Source organism: Elephas maximus, chromosome X (assembly GCF_024166365.1).
Source record: "Elephas maximus indicus isolate mEleMax1 chromosome X, mEleMax1 primary haplotype, whole genome shotgun sequence".
Taxonomy (NCBI): domain Eukaryota; kingdom Metazoa; phylum Chordata; class Mammalia; order Proboscidea; family Elephantidae; genus Elephas; species Elephas maximus.
Genome location: NC_064846.1, coordinates 99,565,203 through 99,583,931, shown reverse-complemented (window position 1 = coordinate 99,583,931; position 18,729 = coordinate 99,565,203). Strand labels below are relative to the sequence as shown.

At 38.5% G+C, this 18,729-nt stretch overlaps 1 protein-coding gene across 3 annotated transcripts in view; it reads left to right on the top strand.

Moving 5' to 3' along the window:
- The window catches only part of KIF4A (kinesin family member 4A), a 197,009-nt gene that overhangs the window by 157,165 nt on the left and 21,115 nt on the right, over positions 1-18,729 (top strand). For all 3 annotated transcript variants that reach the window (XM_049871659.1, XM_049871660.1, XM_049871661.1), the window contains exons 22-23: positions 8,495-8,650; positions 8,775-8,875. In XM_049871659.1, the coding sequence (XP_049727616.1) occupies positions 8,495-8,650; positions 8,775-8,875 (257 nt within the window). The remainder of the gene's footprint in view (positions 1-8,494; positions 8,651-8,774; positions 8,876-18,729) is intronic.

Genomic DNA, 18,729 nt, shown 5'->3' with positions numbered 1-18,729 from the left:
ATACCCATTAAGCAATAACTCCTCAATTCTCCCTCTCTTGTCCCTGGTAGCCTCTAGTCTACTTTCTGTCTCTATTCATTTGCCTATTCTAGATATTTCATATAAGTGGAATCATAGAATATGTGGCCATTTGTGTCTGGCCTATTTCACTCAGCATAATGTTTTCAAGGTTCATCCATATCTTACATGTTATCAGAACTTCATTCCTTTTTATGGCTGAATAATATTCCAATGTAGGTACCATATTTTTATACAAATAACACACCGCTATGCCAATTGCTTTTACATGTTGCTGTAGACAAAATTAGTATAGTATGCTTACGAAAATACCTCGCGGAGGGAGGGCACGATTGGCAAGCAAATGCAGAATGCATGCATTATTTTTGTAAAAATGTGGTATATGCCACATTTTGTTTATCCACTCACCTACTGATGGATACGTGGCATGTTTCCACATTTTGACTATTGTGAATAATGTTGCTGTGAACGTTGGTGTACAAGTGTTTGTTTGAGTCCTTGATTTCAATTCTTTGGAAAATATATCTAGGAGTGGAATTGCTAGATCGTGTGGTAGTTCTGTGTGTAACTTTTTGAGGAACCGCCAAACTGTTTCCCACAGTGGCTGCACCAATTTACATTCCCACCAGAAATGCACAAAGGTTCCAATTTTGCCACATCCTTACCAACACTTGTTTTTTTCTTTTATATGTTTATTTACTAGCCATCCTACTGGGTATGAATGAAGTCGTATCTCATTGTGGTTTTGATTATAATTTCCCTAATGACTAATGATGTTGAGCATATTTTCATGTGCTTATTCTATTCCATTGATCTATATGCCTATCCTTACAGCAATACCAGACTGTTTTGATTACTATAGATAGCTTTGTAGTATGTTTTGAAATTGAGTCATGTGAGTTCTCCAGCTTTGCTCTTCTTTTCCAAGATTATTTTGGTTATTTGTGGCCTCTTGCAATTTCATATCAATTTAAGAATTGGCTTTTTTATTTCTGCAAAAAAGGCTGTTGGAATTTTGATAGGGATTGCATCGAATCTGTAGTTCACTCTGGGTAGAATTGACAACAATATTAAGTCTTCCAGTCCATGAGCACAGGATGTCTTTCCATTTATTTAGATCTTCTTTAATTTCTTTCAACAATTCTGGTTTTCAGTGTAAAACTCTTTCACATTCCTGGCTAAATTTATTCTCAGATATTTTATTCTTTTAGATGCTATTGTAAATGGAATTGTTTTCTTAATTTGTATGAAATGAATGATTTTTTGTGTTGTTCTAGTATTTTGTTGAGGATTTTCCCATCTATATTCATAAGAGATACTGGTCTGTAATTTTATTTTCTGATGGTCTCTTTATCTGGCTTTGGTATCAGGGTAATAATGCTGGCCTCATAAAATGAGTTAGAAAGTGTTCCTACCTCTTCTATTTTTTGGAAGAGTTTTAGAAGGCTTGATATTAATACTTTAACTGTTTGGTAAGGAGCCCTGGTGGCGCAACAGTTAAGCATTTTGCTGCTAACTGAAAGGTCGGTGATTTAAACCCAAGAAGTGGCTTCTCAGGAGAAAGACTTGGTGATCTCCTCCCTTAAAGAATCAAAAAAAAAAAAACCAAACCCGTTACCATCGAGTCAATTCTGACTCATAGCGACCCTATAGGACAGAGTAGAACTGCCCCATAGGATTTCCAAGGAGTGCCTGGTGGACCTGAACTGCCGTCCTTTTGGTTAGCAGCTGTAGCTCTTAACCACTATCCCACCACCCTTAAAGATTACCCTTAAAGATTACAGCCTAGAAAACCCTATGGGGCAGTTCTACTCCGTCCTGTAGGGTCGCTCTGAGTCAGAATTGACCCAACAGCTCCCAACAAAAACACAATAAATGTTTGGTAGAATTCATCAGTGAAACCATTTAGTCCTGGACTTTTCTTGGAGAATTTTGACTACTTATTCAGTCTCTTGTCTTGTTATAGGTCTGTTTAGATTTTTGATTTCTTCTTGAATCTGTTTAGGTAATTTGTTTTGCTTCTAGGAATATGTTCATTTTCATCTAGGTTACCTAATTTGTTGGTGTACGGTTCTTTCATAATATTCTGTTATAATCCTTTTTATTTCTGTAAGATACCACCATGCATCTGTGAGTTTGTTGTACTGTGGTGTCTTGCTTGTTGCTGTGATACCAGAAGTTTTGCCACCGGTATTTCAAATACTACCAGCAGGATTGCCCTTGGTGGACAGGTTTCAGCGGAGCTTTCAGACTAAAACAGAGTAGGAAGAAGGACTTGCCAGTCTATTTCTGAAAAAATTGGCCAGTGAAAACCTTATGAATAGCAGCAGAACATTGTCTGATATAGTGCTGGAAGATGAGCCCCTCAGGTCAGAAGGCACACAAAATACGACTGGGAAAGGGCTGCCTCCTCAAAGTAGAGTCGACCCTAATGACGTGGATGAAGTCAAGCTTTTGGGACCTTCATTTGCTGATGTGGCACAACTCAAAATGAGAATAAACAGCTCCAAACATCCATTAATAATCACAACATGGACTGTATGAGGTATGAATCTAGGAAAATTGGAAGTCATCAAAAATGAAATAGAATGCATAAAGATCACTATCCTAGGCATTAGTGAGCTGAAATGGACTGGTATGGGCCATTGTGAATGGGAAAATCATATGGTGTACTATGCCAGGAATGACAAATTGAAGAGGGATATCATTGCATTCATTCATCATCAAAAAGAACATTTCAAGATCTATCCTGAAGTACAGTGCTGTCAATGATAGCATAATATCTATATGCTTACAAGGAGGACCAGTTAATACTACTATTATTCAAATTTACACACCAATCACTCATTTAAAAGTTGAGGAAATTGAAGATTTTTTACCAACTTCTGCAGTATGAAATTGAGCAAACATGCAATGAGGATGCATTGATAATTCCTGGTTATTGGAATGTGAGAGTTGGAAACAAAGAAGGATTGGTAGTTGGAAAATATGGCCTTGGCGATAGAAGATTGCATGATAGAATTTTGCAAGATCAATGACTTATTCATTGCAAATACCTTTTTCAACAATATAAATGGTGACTATACACGTGGACCTCACCAGATGGAAAACACAGGAATCAAATCGACTACATTTGTGGAAAGAGACAATGGAAAAGCTCAATGTCAACTGTCAGAACAAGGCCAGGGGCCAACTGTGGAACAGACCACCAGTTGTTCATAAGCAAGTTCAAGTTAAAGTTGAGGAAAATTAAAACAAGTCCATGAGAACCAAAATACAACCTTGAGTATATCCCACCTAAATTTGGAGACTATCTCAAGAATAGATTTGACACATTGAACACTAATGACCAGAGACCAGATGAGTTGTGGAAAGACATCAAGGACATCATACATGAAGAAAGCCAAAGTTCATTAAAAAGATAGGGAAGAAAGAAAAAACCAAAGTGGGCATCAGAAGAGACTCTGAAACTTGCTCTTGAACGTAGAGTAGCTAAAGCAAAAGGCAGAAATGATGAAGTAAAAGAGCTGAATATAAGATTTCAAAAGGGTGGCTTAAGAAGTCAAGGTAAAATATTATAATGAAATTTGCAAAGATCTGGAGGTAGAAAACCAAAAGGGAAGAATATGCTCAGCATTTCTCAAACTGAAAGAACTGGAAAAAAAAAATTCAAGCCTCGAGTTGCAATTTTGAAGGATTCTATGGGCAAAATATTGAATGACACAGAAAGCATCAAAAGCAGATGGAAGGAATACACAGAATCACTGTACCAAAAAGAATTGGTTGCCAGTCGTCCATTTCAGGAGGTAGCGTATGATCAAAAACTGAGAGTATTGAAGAAGCCCAAGCTGCACTGAAGGCAGTAGCGAAAAACAAGTCTCCAGCAATTGAAAGAATCCCAACTGATATGTTTCAACAAACGGATGCAGCACTGGAGGTACTCACTTGTCTATACCAAGAAATTTGGAAGAAAGCTACTTGGCCAACTGACTGGAAGAGATCCATAATTGTGCCCATTCCAAAGAAAGGTGATCCAACAGAATGCAGAAATTATCAAACAATATCCTTAATATCACACGCAAGCAAAATTTTGCTGAAGACCATTCAAAAGCACATGTAGCAGTACATTGACAGAGAACTGCCAGAAATACAAGCCAGATTCAGAAGATGACGTAGAACAAGAGATATCATTGCTGATGTCAGATGGATCTTGGCTGAAAACAGAATACCAGAAAGGTGTTTACCTGTGTTTTATTGACTATGCAGAGGCATTCGGCTGTGTGGATCATAACAACTTTTGGATAACATTCATAGGAAGGGAATTCCAGAGCATTTGATTGTGCTCATGTGGAACCTGAACATAGACCAAGAGGCAGTCGTTCAAACAGAGCAAGGGGATACCGCGTGGTTTAAAATCAAGAAAGGTATGCATCAGGGTAGTATCTTTTCACCATACTTACTCAGTCTGTATGCTAAGCAAATATTCCAAGAAGATGGGCTATATGAAGAAGAACGCGTCATCAGGATTAGTGGAAGACTCGTTAACAACATGCAATATGCTGAAATCTTGCTTGCTGAAAGCAAAGAGGACTTGAAGCACTTACTGATGAAGATCAAAGACCACGGGCTTCAGTATGGATTATACTTCAACATAAAGAAAACAAACATCCTCACAACTGGACCAATAAGGAACATCTTGATAAACGGAGAAAAGATTGACGTTATCAAGATGACGTTGACGCCCATGGAAGCAGCAGTCAAGAAATCAAATGACATATTGCACTGGGCAAGTGTGCCGCAAAAGACCTCTTTAAGGTGTTGAAAAGCAAAGATGTCACTTTGAGGACTAAGGTGCGCCTGGCCCAAGCCATGATATTTTCAAACACCTCATATGCATGCGAAAACTGGACAGTGAATAAGGAAGACAGAAGAAGAATTGATGCATTTGAATTATGGTGTTGGCGAAGAATATTGAATATACTGTGAACTGACAGAAGAATGAGCAAGTCTGTCTTGGAAGAAATACAGCTAGAGTGCCCCTTGGAAGTAAGGATGGTGATAATTCGTCTCACGTTACCTTGGGCATGTTATCAGGAGGGACCAGTCCCTGGAGAATGACATCATGCTTTATAAAGTAGGGAGTCAGTGAAAAAGGGGAAGACCCTTGACAAGTTGGATTGACATTGTGGCTGCTTCGGTGGGCTCAAGCATAACAAAGACTGTGAGGATGGTGCAGGACGGGGCAGTGTTTCGCTCTTTTGTACATAGGTTCGCTATGAGTTGAGGCCAACTCAGTGGCACCTAACAACAACAACATCCCTACTTTCATTTCTGATTTTAGTTATTTGCATCTTCTCTCTCTTTTTTTTTTGTCACTGTAGCTAAAGGTTTGTCAGTTTTATTGATCTTTTCAAAGAACCAACTTTTGCTTTCATTAATTCTATTATTTTTCTATTCCATATTTTATTTATTTCTACTCTGCTCTAATCTTTATTGGAGTCCCTGGGTGGTGCAAACAGTTAAGCACTTGACTACTAACAAAAAGGTTGGCGGTTCAAACCCACCCAAAGGCACCTCGGAAGACAGGTCTGGCAATCTGCTTCTGAAAGGTCACAGCCTTGAAAACCCTATGGAGCACTTTTACTTTGGACACATGGGGTGGTCACCTTGAGTCGGAATCAGCTCAAAGGCAGCTGATAACAATGACACAATTTTTTTTTATAGTCATGTGCCAGATAACATTCATTCAGGCAACATCCGACTACAATACGTCCGTAGTCCCACGAGGTTATAATTAGAGTTCAGAAATCCCGGCCAGAGAACAGGACATAGCAAACTTAGGCACGTCTCCCTCTACAATCATGACGATACTCGAAAACAAAGAAACAATCCTCCAAGCTGCTAAAGGATTGGCTCCACTGAAAGCTACAAGGCAAAAAAGGCACCAAGCTGGTTCAAGATGCTTAAAGAAAAAGAGGACCAGACTACGATATCAAGTTTAGTGCTAGCTCTGGGTGGCTCAAGCGCTTCAAACAATTGTTTTTTGCTGCATAATTTGAGTCTGCGAGTGCTCATGCGATGGCAGCATAAGAATTTGTTGAAATCTCAGATAAACTAATTAAGAGGGAGGTTATTTGCCCCAGCAAATTTTTAACCTGGATGAAACCTCCTTATTCTGGAAGTGAATGCCGTATCATCCATAATACAGTGTTCACACGATGTCCAAATTGCATAATGCCCTATTTCACAGAACATATTGCGGTTGTTAAATGACACATGACTGTATCTCCCTTTTCTGCTAGGTTTGAGTTTAATTTGTTCTTCTTTTTCTAGTTCCTCAAGGTGTAAAGTTAGGTTATTGATTTGACATTTTTCTTCGATTTTTCATACATAAGCACTTACAGATATAAATTTCCATCTGAGCCCTGCTTTTACAGCATTCCATAACTTTGATATGTTGTGCTTTCATTTTCATTTGTCTCTGTGTATTTTCTAGTTTCCCTTGTGATTTCTTCTTTGACCCAATGATTGTTTAAGAACACGTCATTTAATGTCCACGTTTTTGTGCATTTTCCAGCTTTCCTTCTGTTATTAATTTAGCTTCATTTCATTGTGCTTGGAGAAGATTTTTTGAATGATTTCACTCTTTTTATGTGTATTCACATTTGTGTGTGTGTGTGTTGCCGAACATGTGGTCTGTTCTGGAGAATGAACTATGTACACTGGAGAAGAAAGAGTATTCTGCTGTTGTTAGGTGGTGGTGGTATTATGTGCCATCAAGTCGGCCCCCAACTCATGGTGACCCCATGCACAACAGGACAAAATGCAGCTGGTCCTGCATCATCCCCAGTATTGGTTGTGAATCAGACTCTTGTAATCCATAGGGTTTTCTTTGGCTAATTTTCCATAGTAGATCACCAGGCCTTCCTTCCTAGTCCATCTTAGTCTCCAAGCTCCACTGAAACCTGTTCAGCATCATAGCAACATGCAGGCCTCCATGGACAGAAAGGTGGTGGCTATGCATGAGGTACACTGGCCAGAAACAGAACCCAGGTCTCCCACATGGAAGGCAAGATATCTACCACTGAATCACCACTGCCCCCATTGTAGAGTGTTCTACATGTATCTGTTGGGTCTAGTTGTTTTATAACTGTAAGTGTTTATGGTACATATTTTGATTCTTTCAGTTTTGATTTATTCGTACCTTCATATTTTAAAGTGTATTTCTTTAGACAGCATATAGTTGGGTCTTGCTTTTTATCCAATCTGACAATTTTTGTATTTTATTTGGGTTTTTAGACCGGTTACATTTAATGTGATTATTGATGTGAGTAGGTTTGAGCCTGTCATCTTGCTATTTGTTTTCAATTTGTCCCATTTGTTCTTCGTTCTATTTTTTCCTCATTTTATGCCTTCCTTTGGAGCAATTGAGTATTTTTACGATTCTATGTTATCTCCTTTGTTGGCTTATTAGCTCTCTTTGTTATGCTATTTTAGTGGCTTTATTTTTGCTACTACTATCAATTATTGAGATGATGGGGTATTGAAATCTCTGACTATAATTGTCAATTTTTTCATTTCTCGTTGCAGTTCCATAAGTTTTTGCTTCATGTATTTTAGTACCTTGCTATTACGAGTGTAAACATTAAGATTCATGTTCCCTTAATTAATTGACTCCTTTGTCATTATGAAGTTATCCTTTTTATCCCCAGTAATATCCTTTAATGTGAATTCTACTTTATCCAATATTCATATAGCCACTCTAGCTTTCTTTTGATTGCAATTAGCATGGTATATCTCCATGAAAAGTGGAATTATTCTTGGGGGCAGTTAATTTTTTAAAAACTGAAATTCTTTAATTTTGTTCGCTTTAAAACATTTCATTTATCTACTTTAAAAATTTAGAATGTATATTTATTTATTAAACAGAACAGATAATAAGAATATACTTCCATTCTATATGAAGCCCTGGTAGCGCAGTGGTTAAAGCACTTGGCTGCCAACCAAAAGGGTAGCAGTTCGAGCCCACCAAGCTGTTCTGTGGGAGAAGGTGTGGCAGTCTGCTTTCATAAAGATTTACAGCCTTGGAAACCTTATGGGGCAGTTCTACTCTGTCCTATACAGTCGCTATGAGTTGGAATCGACTCCACGGCAGTTGGTTTTGGTTCCATCCTATATGATGCCTAGTTAATGGCAATGGACAAATGTTAAAGAGAAAACGAAGAAGGTAAAGATAGGACATATAGAAATGCTAAGAGATCTGGAGAAAGATTTTCTGGAGAGAGCTCATAACCTTTAGGGATATTGCTGTTAAAGGCTTTTAGAGAGGTATTAGAATTTTTGGTGAGTGTAGGCATGAATGGAAATCATACTTACAGTTACGTGGACTCTGGTCCAATTAAGTTTGGAAATGAATCTAGCCTGTGGGCTAGAGATTCCTTATCCCTAACCCAGACATCAATGATTTCTCTTCTAGAATTGGCTTGGAAATGAAATTGAGGTTATGGTCAGTACTGAGGAAGCCAAACGCCATCTGAATGACCTTCTTGAAGACAGAAAGATCCTGGCTCAGGATGTGGCTCAACTCAAAGAGAAAAGGGAAAATGGGGAGAATCCACCTCCTAAACTCCGGGTAAGTGACCTTATGAAAAAATGTTACCAATAATCAGACTCTGCACTCCCCAGAAATCCTCACTGCTTTGTAGGATTACTTTCCTTTTAGTATTTCATGCTCGTTTCCACTACTTTTCTTACAGAGGCGCACATTCTCACTTGCTGAACTCCGTGGTCAAGTTTCTGAGTCAGATGATTCCATTACAAAGCAGATTGAAAGCCTAGAGACTGAAATGGAACTCAGGTAACAGGACTGCCTCTAAGGCATTATAAAAATTTATGCCAGGAATCAAAATGGAACCTATCAATCCAGTGATAGGTTCAACACTGCACTACACGTTAGATACATTGTCTCCTTTAGTCCCTCCACTATCCTATGAAGTAAATATCATTCTTCTCACTTTAGAGATCTAAACTGTATTTAAAAAATTGTCAAAGTTTATACAGCTAGAAAACAACAGAACTGGGATTCAAAATCCAGTCTATCTAATTTCAAAGCCCATGCTCTTTGCAATACACCACAATTTTTGATTCATTAGTATCTGAAACGTAGAACTGACTAAAAACAAAATTTTAGAAGAGAAACTAAAGAAAGTGTAATAGAAGAGCAATAACATAGAAAGAAGAGAGCTTTAAGGATCATCAGCAAAATAGATGGAGTTTATAAGTTATCATGACCATTACACGAGATTACGCAAGTAAAGGGCGTAACACAGTACTTAGCATATCAGAAGTGTTCAGTGAATGAATGTTCTTTCCTCCCCTCCTGGCTCTAAGACCAGAAGTTATGCCACGCAGCTTCTCTAATCACTATTATTGTTTTTTAAGCAGTTCGTGAAATCTAAAAAGAACAGAACTTTGACAGAGATTTTATAGTGTCTTAGAATATTAGGATTTTATTGCTCAGGAGACCTTGGAGATCATTTCATTTGTTTTCAGCAGTACATAGTATCTGATTATCTTTGGATGTATCTGTAAGTCACTCAACATTTGAGTTCTTACTTTGTGCTGTGCTGGATGCAACTGGAATATACGGAAAGAATAATGGCACCGTCCTTGCTCTCAAGTGGAAATAGTATAATGGCTTGCTGGAATCATTTCCTAAAATTTCAGGAATGTTGTAAACATTACCTTACAATCACTATAGTGAGAGTGCTTACACCATAGAAATTGGCAAAAAACTACAAATCAGGGCTGGTTTTTTAAGTACTCTTGTTAAACATTTACCTGCACACCACTGTGCATAACTAAATGATTCTGTAAAGTAAGTCAGGTATCAAGTAGAGGGCAATTAGACAGAGGTTAGTTTAATCAGAGGAATGTTTCTGAAGTTTTTGAGACTTAAACTAGGTAAGGGACATAAACTGTCAGAGAGGATAGGAAAGGACATGTGATAGACAAGGGATCTGAAGTATTCTGGCCTACCTCTTCCAAGAAGCCTTCCTTGACTCTTCATCATTCCTTACTAATCTTCCCCATCTCTAAATACCTTCACAACTTGACAGAGCTCAATTATGTGGTACAGATGATATGTGTTATCTTTATACATATTTTTTATATATTTATTAGTATTGTCTATCTAGACAGGATAAACATCTAAGTAGACATCCTAGGCGTTGGTGAGCTGAAATGGACTGGTATTGGCCATTTTGAGTTGGACAATTGTATGGTCTACTATTCCGGAAATGACAAACTGAAGAGGAATGGCATTGCATTATCATCAAAAAGAACATTCAAGATCTATCCTGAAGCACAATGCCATCAGTGATAGGATAATATCCGTACATCTACAAGGAAGACCAGTTAATACGACTATTAGTCAAATTTACGCACCAACCGCTAAGGTCAAAGATGAAGAAACTGAAGATTTTTACCAACTTCTGCAGTCTGAAATGCATCAAACATGCGATCAGGATGCATTGATAATTACTGGTGATTGGAATACAAAAGTTGGAGACAAAGAAGGATTGGTAGTTGGATAATTTGGCCTTGGTGATAGAAATGATGCCGGAGATCTCATGATTGAATTTTGCAAGACCAACGACTGCTTCATTGCAGATACCTTTTTTCACCAACATAAACGATGACTACACACACATGGACCTCTTCAGATGGAATACATAGAAATCACATCGACTACATCTGTGGAAAGAGACAATGGAAAACCTCAATATCATCAGTCAGAACAAGGCCAGGGGCCAACTGTGGAACAGACCATCAATTGCTCATATGCAAGTTCAAGTTGAGACTGAAGAAGGTCAGACCAAGTTCATGAAAACCTAAGTACAATCTTGAGCGTATCCCACCTGAATTTAGAGACCATCTCAAGAATAGGTTGACGCATTGAACACTAATGACCAAAGACCAGATGAGTTGTGGAATGACATCAAGGAAATCATACATGAAGAAAGCAAGAGGTTATTAAAAAGACAGGAAAGAAAGAAAAGACCAAAGTGGATGTCAGAAGAGGCTTTAAAACTTGCTCTGGAACATAGAGTAGCTAAAGAAAAAGGAAAAAATGATGCAGTAAAAGAGCTGAACAGGAAATTTCAAAGGGCGGCTCAAGAAGACAGAGTAAAGTATTATAATGATATGTGCAAAGACCTGGAGGTAGAAAAACAAAAGAGAAGAATACGCTTAGCATTTCTCAAGCTGAAAGAACTGAAGAAAAAATTGAAGCCTCGAGTTGCAATATTGCAGAATTCTATGGGGAAATTATTAAACAATGCAAGAAGCTTCAAAGGAAGATGGAAGGAATACACAGAGTCACTGTACCAAAAAGAATTGGTCGATGTTCAACCATTTCAGGAGGTAGCATATAATCAGGAACTGATGGTACTGAAGGAAGAAGTCCAAGCTGCACTGAAGGCATTGGTGAAAAACAAGACTCCAGGAATTGACGGAATACCAAATGAGTGGTTTCAGCAAATGGATGCAGCACTGGAAGTGCTCACTCGTCTATGCCAAGAAATTTGGAAAACAGCTACCTGGCCAACCAACTGAAAGAGAGACATATTTATGCCTATTCCCAAGAAAGGGGATCCAACCAAATGTGGAAATTATTGAATAATATCTTTAATATGGCATGCAAGTAAAATTTTGCTGAAGATCATTCAAAAGTGACTGCAGCAGTATATCGACATGGAACTGCCAGAAATTTAAGCTGGATTCGGAAGAGCACATGGAACGAGGGATATCATTGCTGACATCGGATGAATCCTGGCTGAAAGCAGAGAATACCAGAAAGATTTTTACCTTTGTTTTATTGACTAGCAAATGCATTCAACTGTGTGGATCTTAATAAATTATGGATAACATTGCGAAGAATGGGAATTCCAGAACACGTAATTGTGCTCGTGGGGAGCCTGTACATAGATCAAGAGGCAGTCATTTGAACAGAACAATGGGATACTCTGTAGTTTAAATTCAGGGTTGTATCCTTTCACCATACCTATTCAGTCTGTATGCTGAGCAAATAATCTGAGAAGCTGGAGTATATGAAGAACAGGGCATCAGGATTGGAAGAAGACTCATTAACAACCTGCGTTATGCAGAGGACACAATCTTGCTTGCTGAAAGCGAAGAGGACTTGAAGCACTTACTGATGAAGATCAAAGACCACAGCCTTCAGTATGGATTTCACCTCAACATAAAGAAAACAAAAATCCTCACAACTGGACCAATAAACAACCTCATTATAAACAGGGAAAGGATTGAAGTTGTCAAGGATTTCATTTCACTTGAATCCACAATCAACGCCCATGGAAGCAGCAGTCAAGAAATCAAAAGATGCCTTGCATTGGGCAAATCAGCTGCAAAAGACCTCTTTAAAGAGTTGAAAAGCAAAGATGTCACCTTGAAGACTAAGGTGCGCCTGACGCAAGCCATAGGGTTTTCAATCACCACCTATGCATGTGAAAGCTGGACGATGAGTAAAGAAGACCGAAGAGGAACTGACACCTTTGAATTGTGGTGTTAGAGAAGAATACTGAATATACCGTGGACTGTCAGAAGAACGATCAAATCTGTCTTGGAAGAAGTACAACCAGAATGCTCCTTAGAAGCAAGGATGGCGAGACTATGTCTCACATCCTTTGGACATATTGTCAGGAGGGATCAGTCCTTGGAGAAGGACATCATGCCTGGTAGAGGGTCGGCAAAAAAGAGGAAGACCCTCAATGAGATGGATTGACACGGTGGCTGCAACAATGGGCTCAAGCATAACAATGATTGTGAGGCTGGCACAGGACTGGCCAGTGTTTCGTTCTGTTGTACATAGGGTCGCTATGAGTCAGAACTGACTTGATGGCACCTAACAACAACAGCTTTGCCAGCAGGAGTGCTTGACTACTAACTGAAACTGGTCAGTGGTTTGAACCCACGAAGAGGCACCTCGGAGGAAAGGCCTGGTGCTCTACTTCTGAAAGGTTACAGCCATTAAAAGTCTATGGCACACAGTTCTACTGACACACACGGAGTCACCACGAGTTGGAATTGACTTGATGGCAACTTGTAGCTGGTACTTTGCCAGCAGCTAAACCAGATTGGATTTTCTTACCTCCTCCGTTTTATGTCTGAGCACATTGGACTGTTTCTGGAAGTTTCTTTCAAGTTTGAGTGATTCATATTGCCTCTTATGGTCCTAAGAAGAAAAAAAAGTCAGATTTTAATTGGTATACAAAAACCCACTAACCAGCCAGCTAAAATAAAATTTTATAAAACCTTCATACTTCCCACATTTCAGGTTCCGATTATTAATGGATGTTTGCAACAGTTTCTTCTCATTTTGAGTCTTGCCACATGAGCAAATAAAAGTCCCGAAAGCTTGACTCCACATCATTAAGGTCAACTCTACTTTGAGGAGACAGGTCTTCCCCAGTCATCTTTTGAGTGCCTTCCAACCTGGGGGGCTCATCTTCCAGCACTTTATCAGACAGTGTTCAGCTGCTATTCATAAAGTTTTCACTGGCTAATATTTTTTCTGAAGTAGACTACCGGGTTCTTCTTTCCAGTCTGTCTTAGTCTGGAAGCTCGGCTGAAACCTGTCTGCCATGGGTGACCCTGCTGGTATCCGAATATCGGTGACATAGCTTCCAGCATCACAGCAACACGCAAGCCCTCACAGTAGGACAAACTGGCAGACACGTGGGTTTTGTTTTATAGACCTGTCTAATCTTTGTCTGGAAAGCAGGCTTCAGGAATGATTTCAGTTCTGGGTTAGCAGAGCATTCGCGGGCCATGTTTTCAGGGATGTCTACAGTCTCTGTCAGGCCAACAAGTCTCATCTGTTTATGTGAATTTGAATTCTGTTCTATATTTTTCTTCTGCTGTCTGGGACTCTGTTGTGATCCCTGTCAGGGCGGTCATTGGTGGTAGCCAGGCACCATTTAGTTCTTCTGGTCTCAGGCTGGTGGAGTCTCTGGTTCATGTAGTCATTTAGTCCTTTGGGCTAATATTTTCCTCATATATTTGGTTTTCTTTATTCTCCTTTGCTCCAGGTGGTATGGGACCAATAGATGTATCTTAGATGGCCGCTTGCAAGCTTTTAAGACACCAGACTCTGTTCACCAAAGTGGGGTGTAGGACATTTTCCTTATGAACTATGTTATGCCAATTTACAGAGATGTTCCCTGAGACTATGGTCCCCAGGCCCTAACTTCAGCTACTCAGTCCCTCAAAGTGTTTGGATGTGTCTAGGAAACTTCCGTACTTTTGCTTTGGTCCAGATGTGCTGACTTTCCCTATATTGTGTGTTGTCCTTTCCTTCACCAAAGTGACACTTGTCTACTATCTAGTTAGTGATTTTCCCTCCCCACCCTTGGAACCATCAACGAATAATTTTTTGTGTGTGTAAACCTTGTCTTGAGTTCTTATAATACTGATCTCATACAATATTTGCCCTTTTGTGACTGACTTATTTCACTCAGCATAATGCCCTCCAGATTCATCTATCTTGTGACATGTTTCGCAGTTTCATCATTGTTCATCTTTGTGTAGTGCTTCATTGTGTGTATGTACCATAATTTGTTCATACAATAATCTGTTGATGGGCATTTAGGTTGTTTCCGTCTGTTCACTATTGTGAGTAGTGCTGCAGTGAACATGGGTGTACATATGTCTATTCAGGTGACTGTTCTTATTTCTCTACGGTGTATTCCTAGAACTGAGATTGCTGCATCGTATGGTATTTCTATTTCCAGCATTTTAAGGAAGCAGCATATCATTTTCCAAGGTGTTGATACCATTTTCAATTCCCACCAGCAGTGCATAGACGTCGCAGTCTCCCCACAACCTCTCCAGCATTTGTTGTTTTGTGTTGTTTGGATTAATGCCAGTATTGTCAGGGCAAGATGGTATCACAGTGGGATTTTGATCTGCATTTCTCTGATGCCTGATGATCAAAAGCATTTGCTCATGTGTCTGTTAGCCACCTGAATGTCTTCTTTAGTGAAGTGTCTGTTCATATCCTTTGCTTGTTTTTTAATTGGATTATTTGTCTTTTTTGTTGTTGAGGCGTTAACAGTATCTTGTTGTTTCTAAACATTAGACTCTTATCGGATATGCCGTAGCCAAGTTTTTTTTTCCCAGTCTGTAGGTTCTGTTTTTATTCTTTCCGTGAAGTCTTTTGATGAGCCTAAGTGTTTGATTTTTAGGACCTCCCAGTTACCTAGTTTCTCTTCTGGTATTTGTGATTGTTAGTTATGGTTTGTATCCTATTTTTGCCATGTATTAGGGCCCCTAGCGTTGTCCGTATTTTTTCTTCCGTGATCCTTATAGTTTTAGATCTTATATTTAGGTCTTTGATCCATTTTGAGTTAGTTTTTGTATGTGATGTGAGGTATGGGTCCTGTTTCATTTTTTTACAGATGGATATCCAGTTATGCCAGCACCGTTTGTTAAAGAGACTGTCTTTTTCCTGTATAACAGATTTGGACCTTTGTCAAATATTAGCTGCTCATAGGTGGATGGATCTGTCTGGGTTCTCAGTTCTGTTCCACTGGTCTATGTATCTGTTGTTGTACCAGTACCAGGCTGTTTTGACTACCATGGTGGTATAAGAGGTTCTAAAATCAGGTAGTGTGAGGCCTCCCACCTTGTGCTTCTTCAGTAATGCTTTACTTATCCATTGCCTCATCCCTTTTCATATAAAGTTGGTGATTTGTTTCTCCATCTTATTAAAAAAATGCTTTTGGAACTTGGATTGAGATTGCATTGTATCTGTAGATCGCTTTCGGTAGAATTGACATTTTCACAATGTTGAGTCTTCCTATCCATGAGCATGGTATGTTTTTCCACCTATGTAGGTCTCTTCCAGTTCCTTGTAGCAGTGTTTTGTAGTTTTCTTTGTATAGATGTTTTACATCTCTGGTTAGATTTATTCCTAAGTACTTTATCTTCTTGGGGGCTATTATAAAAGGTATTGATTCGTGATTTCATTTTCAAAGTTCTCTTTGTTGGTATAGAGGAATCCTACTGATTTTTGTATGTTAATCTTGTATCTTGCCACTTTGCTGAAATCTTCTGTTAGTTCCAATAGCTTTCTTGTGAATTCTTTGGGATTTTCTGTAAGATCATATCATCTGCTAACGTGGATAGTTTCACCTCTTCCTTACCAATCTGGATGCCCTTTATTTCTTTTTCTTGCCTTATTGCTCTAGCTAGGACCTCCAGCACAATGTTGAATAAGAGTGGTGATAAAGTGCGTCTTTGTCTGGCTCCTGTTCTAAAGGCAAATGTTTTCAGCCTCTCTCCATTTAGAATGATGCTGGCTGTTGTTTTTGTATAAATGTCCTTTATTATGTTGAGGAATTTTCCTTCTGTACCTGATTTGCTGAGAGTTTTTATCAGGAATGCGTATTGGACTTTGTGAAATGACTTTCCTGTGTTTATTGAGATGATCTTGTGATTCTTTTGTACTATTTATGTGGTAGATTACATTGATTTTCTAATGTTGAACCATCCCTGCATACCTGATATGAATCCCACTTCATAATGATGTATTATTTTTTTGATATGCTGTTGAATTCTATTCGCTAGAATTTTGTTGAGGATTTTTGCATCTATGTTCATGACAGATATTGATCTGTAGTTTTCTTTTTTTGTCATTTCTTTGGCTTTGGTATCAGGGTTATTCTGGCTTCATAGATTGAATTTGGGGGTATTCCTTCCTTCTCTATGCTCCTGAAATAGCTTTAGTAGTATTCTTTTTCTATGCTGTGAAATAGTTTGAGTAGTACTGGTGTGAGCTCTTCTCTGAATGTTTAGTAGAATTCTCCAGTGAAGCTGTCTGGGCCAGGGCTTTTTTTTGGGGGGGGGAGTTTTTTTACCAGCTCTTCAGTCTCTTCTTTTGTTATGGGTTTGTTTAATTTTTCTACCTCAGTTTGTGTTAGTTTAGGTAGGTAGTGTGTTTCTAGAAATTTGTCCATTTCCTCTAGGTTTTCAAATTTGTTGGAGTATAGTTTTTCATTGTATTCTGTTATGAACCTTTTTATTTCAGCTGGGTCTGTTGTCATACCACCCATCTCATTTCTTATTGGGGTTATTTGCTTCCTCTCCTGTTTTTCTTTTGTGACTTTGGCCAATGGTTTATTGATTATGTTGATCTTTTCAGAGAACCAACTTTTGGTCTTGTTGATTCTTTCAATTGTGTTTCTGTTCTCTACTTCATTTATTTCTGCTGTAATCTTTATTTCCTTTCTCCTGGTGCCTTAGGACTTCTTTTGCTGCTCTCTATTTGTTTGAGTTCTAGGTTTGTTGTTTTGATTTTGGACCTTTATTCTTTTTTAATGTGTGCATTTATTGCTATAAATTGACCTTTAAGCACTGCTTTTGCTGTGTCCCAAAGGTTTTGATAAGATGTGTTTTCATTGTCATTTGATTCTATGAATTTTTTATTATATCCTTGATTTCTTATATAACACAGTAGTTTTTAAGCAAGCTGTTATTCAGTTTCCACATAATTGATTTTTTTTCCTTACTGTTTCTGTTATTGATTTCTACTCTTATAATATTATGATCAGAGAAGATGCTTTGTATTATTTTGACGTTTTGGATGTTGTTAAGGCTTGCATTGTGGCCTATTCTGGAGAATGTTCCAAGTGCTTCAGAAAAGAATATATACTTTGCTGCTGTTGGGTGCAGTGTTCTGTATATGTCTATGTCTTGGTTATCTAGTGCTGCTATAACAGAAATACCAAAAATAGATGGCTTTAAAATGAAATTTATTCTCTCACAGACTAGGAGGCTGGAAGTCCGAATTCAGGGAACCAGCTCCAGAAGAAGCCTTTCTCTCTCTTGGCTCTGGAGGAAGTTTCTTGTCATAAATCTTCCCCAGTTGAGGAGCTTCTCGGCACAGGGACCCTAGGTCCAAAGGACGTGCTATTCTCCTGGCTCTTGTTTCTTGGTGGTATGAGGTCCCCCATGTCTCTCTGCTCACTTCTTTCTTTTATATCTGAAGAGACTGACTGAAGACACACCCTAATCTTGTAGATTGAGTCCTGCCTCATTAACATAACTGCCTCTAAAATGCCTCATTAACATCATAGAGTCAGAATTTACAACACATAGGAAAATCACATCAGATGACAAAATGGTGGACAATCACACACAGCCTGGCCAAGTTGATGCATATTTTGGGGGGACACAGTTCAATCCATGACAGTCTATGAGATAAAGTTGGTTGATTGTGACATTTAGTTATTCTGTATCTTTACTGAATTTCTTTCTAGATATTCTGTCCTTCACCGAAAGTTGTGTGTTGAAGTCTCCTACTATTATTGTAAAGCTGTCTATTTCTCTTTTCAGTGCTGTTACAGCTTGTTTCATTTATTTTGGAGCCCTGTCATTGGATGCATACATATTTATTATGGTTATGTCCTCCTGCTGAATTGACCCTTCAATCATTTTATAGTGTCCTTCCTTATTTATGGTGGATTTTGCTTTAAAGTCTATTTTATCAGAGATTAGTATTTCACTCCTGCTCTTTTTTGGTTGGTGTTTGCTTGATATATATTTTTTTTCCATCCTTTAAGTTTTATTGTGTTTATTCCTTTGTGTCTGAGGTGTGTCTCTTGTAGACAGCATGTTTTTTTTTTTTTT